Below are 8,126 nucleotides of genomic sequence, written 5' to 3'. Positions count from 1 at the left end.
TTGTATTAATGTATATAATTTTAAATATATATAAGAATATTAACAATAAATAGATTGCACATAAAATAACAATTTTTTTTTTTTCTGATTTAGGACATGTTCACATTTACTGTACTGAGCTGAACTGAACTAAACTAAATTGAACTGATTGGAGCTAAACTGAATTGAATTGAACTGAGCTGAACTGATTAGAGATGAACTGAACTGAGCTGAAATGAATATTTTATTATAGAAGGAAATTATGAGCAGAATTGAATTGAACTGATCTGATTTGAGCTGAATTGAAATTAATCTGAAGTGTACAGACCCTTAATCTCATCTAAAATAAATTGAACTAAATTGAATTGACATGTACTCTTTTTTTTTTTTTTTTTTGAACGTTATTACTCCGTAGAGATTTTTCCTAATTAAGGTATTGGCCTAACATAACACATTGTACTTAATGACATCCGCAGTGACAATCATTTTAACTACTTCATATTGTTTAGTTTAATAAAGTAGGTTAAGTTAGTTTAGCAACATTAACCTAATCATGTACTGTATAAGATGTACAAGATCTCACTGTATCAGTATTAATCCAGCTCCCACTTAATCGATTAAAATTATTTTGTTCAATTATTAACATGCCAAAAACTTAAAAAGGAAAAATTGGTACTCCATAATTAAGCTCACTAGAAAACAGTGTAAGAAGTAACACACTCACATTATTATTTAATGTACTCTCCTATAAATTAACAATAAGCACACACTCTATACATTAATTAAACTACAAAAATGAAAAAAAAAAAAAATCAAATAAACTAAAATTGAAATTATATAATTAGGGTTATCTCATGTCTGTGCTCCAAATGCCCTTTGATGGTGAACTAGCTGTTATTCTGACTACTCTTTTTTTAGGTGTTTGTTGCTTCTTTTTCGTGGCAATTTCTTGAACGTTTTCATTTTTCTTTAATAAGTCGACCTTCACTATGTGATGATCCGATGTTCCCTTGGACGATATAACTGCGTATGATCCGGGAACGAATGTGTATCCGAGGTTTGGGGATGCTAGTATGTAATCCAATCTAGTTCCGTATTTACATGTACCTTGCACACCTTATGAAAATAAACAACACACGTTAGAATGTCACGAAGCCTAACAAAAGAATGTGCAACAAAAATTGTTATGTAAATTAAGGGGCTTTCATACTTTGGCCTTTCGCGATCATGACTACCGATTCACATTCCCCTGCAAACTCCTTAGCATCTGTGTACTCCTTGTCCTTCAAATACCTCATCACCTCTGTTTTCGGGGTAGGCTTTCCAATTTCTTCGTAATACTATAACCATTATACACACAATTTAGTCATCTATTGTATCAAACAAACTACAATATCAATGTAACAACAAATTCTAGACATTCGCTAAATAGTCCAATCCCACAATGATAAAATTGCTAAGAACAGAAATAGTTACCTTAACAATATCAGTCCATCTTTCTTGTGAATAATCACATTCTTCCAAGGAATTAAGACCTCCGGCTAAAATATGAGGTTCATTATTAGACTCGATTATTGCATTAATCTGCTTCATTCTCCAACTTTCATCTAAATGATCAAGATGAGTGCAGTAAAAATTCATTTCACCCACTTCAGGTACATCAATTGTTGTCTTTAGAACATTCCTGCATCCAAATAACATTTTTTTAATAACTTTTTTTTCAGATTTATTATTATTATTTTTTTTAATATATTATTCAACCTTATCATATAAATTAAAATTATTCAAACATAATAAGATTAAAAAAACTGTATTGGTTATATCATGATATTAAAAGTAGAAGACATCATCACAATGGTCCCATTGTCAGATGTAGTTGAAGCAGGTGAACTGCAACAACAAAAATATATTACTAACAACCATATCCATGTAAGTCCCATCCCCAACTCAGATTTGGAAAGAGATACATAATATACTACCTATTCTTAATACTTCTTTCATTGAAGTTTCATGCATCCTAAATACATTATTTATCATTGATAAATTTAGAGCGAGTACACTTTATTTAAAACTGATATTTTGAAAAGTATATACAATGGGTTTGTTTTCTTTAGCTTATTTTCAGTTCATTTCAGTTCAGCTCCAATCAATTCAATTCAATTCAATTCAGTTCCTAATTAATTTCCTTCTCTCATAAAATATTCAGTTTAATTCATTTCAACTCTAATTAGTTCAGTTCAGTAAATCAAAACAGGTTTATATGTCTAATCCGTTACATATTAATTACAAATTTAGAATATTTTGTCTTACAAAAAATACTTAAAAATTTCATATAATATATAACGAATTAATCATCTAAATAAATCTAACAATACCCCCACAACAATATTGTTTACATAAAACTCATCATAATATAAGTTGTAATAAATGGGGTAATGAGTCAATGTAAATTGTTGCAATAATTTAAGAGCAGGGGACAATATTGTATTGAATAAAAACTAATTTGTACTCCGTAAGTGTTAAGTTGTTAACCATTTAGCGTTACTCTTTCGGAAAGAACTTGATTACACACATAACAGTTATTGAGCATTTGAGCTGTAAGATACACCTCACCCACACTTATTTTTAATCATATTTGAGTGTGGATTTGATATTATTGACTATCTAGGGAAGCTAAACTAGTAAAGTTAATGGTAGCAAGTTGGTAAGGTATAAACTTGACTTAGGAATCAGGATAAGATAATTCTATTAATCTAATGACATAAATATTGACTTAGAATGGAATATTTGCTTATTTTTGAAGGAAATCATGTATTCCTTCAAGAGCAATTATTTGAATCTTGAAGAATTGATTAGCACTGAGGAAAATTATAAGTTATGCCCAAATCACTAAAGTTTGAAAGCTAGTTTTATTAGAAAACTCAACTTAGCAAAATGAATTTAAATCAAAGTGTTTTCTTACAAATCACAAACATATTTTAGCAATACTTGAAGTTTAGCACAAGTCCTTCAAATGATCAATCTAACAAATTATTCCAATTGATATTCTTCTATCTTATGTTTATTTAGTTCATAGATCACATAATTCACCATAATTAAAATCTACATTTGTGATTTCATACATAATTTTGTCAATTGAACTCTAACCCAGACACGTTCTTGATTTATATGTAGATCTTTTCAACAAATAAAAAATGTTCACATTTCTTCTCTCATTATATCTAGCGCATGATACAACCAAGGTTGTTACTTTGCCCATGTGATTGTACACCCTAAGGCCCCCGTCGTTTCTCACCTCTCCCTTCCATGGTAATTGCTAACCAAACACATTGTTAAGGTAGACTTTATTTTTGGTCAAAAAAAGGTACTACCTTTCCCAAATTGCATGACAACTCTAATGAAGGACAATTTGTACATTGATTGCAAATTATTCTTTAAAATACCAAAAAAATATGATAAAGCCAACCCATTATTGGAATAAAGGATCATAAGTGGCTTTGTGGCTTTGCCTTAGACAAAACACAACAGAATTGTCTAATGCCGCGTACGTCAACTACCCTACCGTATCTACAGTTGTAATCCTCTCAATTATTTACCATTTATTATTATTATTATTATAGACCTAGCTGATTTTTATTAAAATGTCAAAAAGTATCCCGACCTAAAGTAACACGATTTAAAGACAAAATGACTCAATCAAAATTATTTTATAGGTATAACAATATACAAACTCATATTGGTGAGGTCAAATTGGGTCAATTTTTAAAGTTAGGTCATGCTATATTAGAATATCCGTGTGAATTGATATCTGAGTCGAATATTTTTCGAATTTGATGTGATTTGAAGATTCTAATACCTCAAATCAGAAATGACTCGATCCAACTAGACCCAACATCAACCTAATTGACGACCTAAATAGCAAAATTGCGACCTCTAGATTTTTATGGTAAGTGGACCAAGTTTACAACTCGTTAATGCACATCAATTAATCCGTGACCCTTATAAAATATAAGTAGTGCGGACCAACGAAAAACTAATATGTAAATGATGACCCACAAATAAAGGACATTACCTATCCATGTTTCTAAAAGCAAGTAATATTATGGGCTATTCAGTCATATTTTATCGCCCATCATCTAGAAAATGTGATGACCCCTTTTTTTAGCCAATTTTTTTTTTTTTTTGAGAAGTTAGAGTTTTAGGGATTGGATTTTAGCCTCACGGAAAAGCACATATGATTAGGTAGCTTTTTTCTAAGTTGATGCTACTTTTAAGCTTGTTCTTGTTAGAATTTTGTGCCACTTTAGTTGGACAGCCAATATTCTAGCTATTGAGCATAATCACTCGTTTTCATTTTCTTATATTTATTATGTATGCCTTTATTTATAGTTGTATTAACTATTAAAACAGTTACGTATATGAATACTAGTATGATGTGAACATTAAAACTTGACATCTAAAATAAATGTATGAGTTGTGTTTGGCATACATTCTAAAATTGACACATGAATTTTTTATCAATGCATTATTAAAGTTTCAAATTAATATCCTATTAAGTACTCTATAAGAGATTAAAGAGCTAAATGCAAAATCCATAAATTAATGAAAATAGATGATAGTATGTGGATGTTGAGAGTTTGATATTACAATTACATAAGTCATCCAATTATGCAACAATGTTATTCAGAAACTTGTAAGTATCAAGCTACTACATATTATTCATTTGATTTATTGTGTGTTCAAGACATCCTTTACACATTATGTACTATAAATGAACACTCTAGTTAGACAGAGTGTCTATTCTTTCTAGTGATTGTTTTCCTAATAGTTAAGTTGTGAAAATGAAACAAGGACAACAACAATCTACTAGCCAATACAATACTTTGTATATATATGGCAACCCCGAATTTAAAATATACAGCAACACCCTTTGCTATGAATTAAAAATTTCCTTTATCATAGTTAAGTTATAATATTTTTGATATGTAAATGTAAATACAGATAAAAACAATCAACAAATTCCTAATAATTAAGCTCATCGCAAAAAAAAATATTAAAAATAGAGATTGTAATATTGTATAATTTGACTAGAGTCAAAAATTGAACCAACTAACCTAAAAATCCAAGTTTAGATATCAACTTGTATTGACACAATAATATAGCATGATTTAAATTTAAAATAGACCGGATTGAACTTATTCACCGAACCCGACATAGTTACCTGAATTAATACCTCTAAATTTGAGGTAGATAAACAATTGTGTAATGGCACAAGTGACAATTACAAAATTCTTATCCTAGCATAGATAATCAAGGTGGAAGTAGTCTTTAGTTAACTTTCTAAGAATCTTCATGCTCAAGATTTTATGGAAGTTATCATTACAAAAGATGCCAAAGATTAGGTACCCCTTTTCCAAAATAAAAAGTAGTAGAAGCTTTTTAGCTTGTTTACTTTGAATATATTATTTGAAGAAGACAACTCCTTCAAAGGTACTGGATATTGAGATGTGCTAGACATCACCAACAAGTTTTTTTGCTACAGCTGGTGAAGACATTGACAGTTTTTCTAATTACGGATTATATTTTAATATAGAAGACCAGAATAATTAGCTAGTTTTCACACTTTGAGTTGCAAGGGTAGAGGTCGAATCTCATTCTAAGAAATTTTCTTAATAATCTTTTACAAGTATCTTAAATAAGTCTTCTCCTAGTCACAAAAATATGGAGTAAAAAAGTTAGTGTTTAACATATGATTAAGTAAGGAGTACTTTATATAGAAGCTAGGTGAATTAATAGTCACCGTGTTCCAACCCTTATAATTAATAGGTCATACAAGTTAACATACTTGCACCATTAAAATGGTTCCGTCCTTTTTATTATATTCTCAACCATTCATTTTACGATTAGGATGGACGTGTTATAGTTCATTCCTTTTTATTATATTCTCAACACATACATTTTCTAAAATAGTAGGAGTACAATATAAATTTTAAAATATCAATATAAATTTTAAAATTCATAACAAAACTGTTCTTTGATGTTAACAATACTTATTCATAATCATTATCTTTAATCTTCTTATATGGAATATATGCAACCTTAAAAATAATTTATTTTTATTTTTGAACATTTTTTTTAATTTACGAAAAACGCAGCTATACTTCAGAATATACGTAGTATTATTTTTTTTGGTAATCACTAAATACTACGGAATATATTTGTGACTATTAACGACGAATATAATTATATTATTGTCACAGTAAACTAAGGATTATAGTACAATATACCAGTCATATTAGCATATCAAAACAGAGGATAAAACAGAGAACAACAACAACAAAAACAAAGAATGAACCTACAAAAAACAAACAAAAAATCTGCACATAAAACAGAGGAAAACAGAGCATGAATTAAAAAGACAAACCTGAAATCAGTATCATCAAAAATCTTCTGAACTTTGTACTTCTTAATAGGCCATTTAGAAAGAACAGCATTTCCATATTCAGGCGCCCAACTCTCAGCAAATACATAATTCATCCCTAATGCATCAGCCAAATCCGATAACGGCTTCATTTCTCGCTCTTCCTCTGCTTTTACATCTTGTAGTGCAAGTACATCTGCATCAAGCTCTCTCAGCACATCAACAATCGCTCTATTACTCCTCAAGAATCGTTCTCCTCGATCAGTAACATCTCGGCCTGTTGATAAACACCTTGTAGGAGTACTCCCCTCTTCCGCGAACCCGATTCTTCGGCTTCGCCCTAGGGATATCTCATTATCAGGCAAATTGATCGACACCCTTAATCTTGATTTTGCAAATTTCTGTTGTTTTGTTAAACAATCAGCAGCAGCATTATTATTATTGCTATTGTTGTTGTTGTTTTGGGTATTGGATTTGGTGCTTGGGTGTAGAGGAGATTGCTTGAGAATGCTTTTAGGGCGATCATTTAATGATTTAGCCTTGAAGCTTTGAGAGGGACGTTTTTGGAATCTGGAAAAATCGTCGGAGTTTGGTACGACGGCGGGTGCCATAGAAAAAAGGGCAGCATTGAATGTAGCGATTCGGATTGGTTTTCGAGTATTACTCATTTGAGTGTTTGGGTACACGGTCGCGTGTTTTGGGTTCAGTGGCTTCAACTTAATGTTATCATTGTTATTATTATGGTTATCATTATAGTGGTTAAAATGAGGGTCGAAGTTCGAGTCGGGTTTAGGGAATTTTTTTATGACGATTTTGGGGTTGGAGTGACGGCGGGAGGACCACCGGAGACGGTGGCAGAGGAGGCGAAGGTTTTTGTTGAGGAGTTTGAGCATTTTAGGGAGTGCTGTGGTGTGGTGTGGTGGGGTTTTAGAAATGTGGGTAGTATGATTGTGGAAAAAGAGAGAGAGAAAGTGTGTGGTGACTGGTGAGGAACTTGAGAATCGGAGTAAATGGAATGGATTTTGGGTTACAAGTGTTGGGCGCTAAATAATAATAAGGTACTATTAACTACGGAGTAGTATTAAGGTTTATACTGGTAATTCTTTTTTTATATAAAAATAAAAAATATATAAATAAATAAACCTAACTCTTTCATCTGTTTTGACTTTTTGACTATTGACTGCTTCACACCTTTAAGGCTTTACCTTCACCTGTACGTAATAGGCCTATGCTAGATTACCCAAACTTCGGAAGTATATACGAGTACAGAGTTCTTCCGTATTTCAACTTGATGTTCGCTATTAAAAAAACAAAATATTAAAGGCTTGTTTGACATTGTTTTTTGTTTTCAGTTTCTATTTTTTTTTTTTTTTTTTTGAATAAAAAATCAAATACAAGAAACAAGAAAAAATTGTTTCCACTTTTTTGTTGCCACTTTTCAAAATTATCATGATTTTAATAAGTTTGACTAATGTATGATTCATTACTCTTTTTTTTTTCAAAAAAAAAATTATGATTCATTATATGACATGTATCATATGATTTAAAAAAAAAAAAGAAACCAAAAAACAAAAAACAGCAGTGATGCCAAACAAACCCTTAAAATTTGGGTTGTTAATGTTAGGGTTGTTTAATTTTGTTAAATTTGTTTTATCTATTTTTAATATTAATTGTTAAATATAAATGAAGTATGACTTTGATTAATGAAAAAGTGAAAAGTAGATTA

At 30.4% G+C, this 8,126-nt stretch overlaps 1 protein-coding gene across 1 annotated transcript; it reads right to left on the bottom strand.

The window, feature by feature from the left end:
- Positions 1-684: 684 nt before the first annotated feature.
- Positions 685-7,433, bottom strand: LOC145614368 (uncharacterized). Its single transcript, XM_081669420.1, has 4 exons — positions 6,404-7,433; positions 1,456-1,663; positions 1,190-1,319; positions 685-1,095 (listed from the first exon to the last, which is right to left on the bottom strand). Exons 1-4 carry the CDS (start codon positions 7,291-7,293, stop codon positions 827-829), a joined length of 1,497 nt encoding a protein of 498 aa, XP_081525546.1. The 5' UTR covers positions 7,294-7,433; the 3' UTR covers positions 685-826.
- Between the last annotated feature and the right edge of the window lie 693 nt (positions 7,434-8,126).

The sequence above is a fragment of the Chenopodium album genome, chromosome 3 (assembly GCF_948465745.1).
Source record: "Chenopodium album chromosome 3, dcCheAlbu1.1, whole genome shotgun sequence".
NCBI classification, from domain to species: Eukaryota; Viridiplantae; Streptophyta; class Magnoliopsida; order Caryophyllales; family Amaranthaceae; genus Chenopodium; species Chenopodium album.
The sequence above is the reverse complement of the archived record's forward strand: the minus strand, read 5'-3'. Positions and strand labels throughout refer to the sequence as shown.

Coding starts and splice junctions, on each gene's coding strand:
- LOC145614368 (XM_081669420.1), bottom strand. CDS start 7,293: ATGCTCAAACTCCTCAACAAAAACCTTCGCCTCCTCTGCCACCGTCTC. Junction 1,320..1,455: donor GATGGACTGATATTGTTAAG/GTAACTATTTCT, acceptor TAATGGTTATAG/TATTACGAAGAAATTGGAAA. Junction 1,096..1,189: donor CATGATCGCGAAAGGCCAAA/GTATGAAAGCCC, acceptor TATTTTCATAAG/GTGTGCAAGGTACATGTAAA.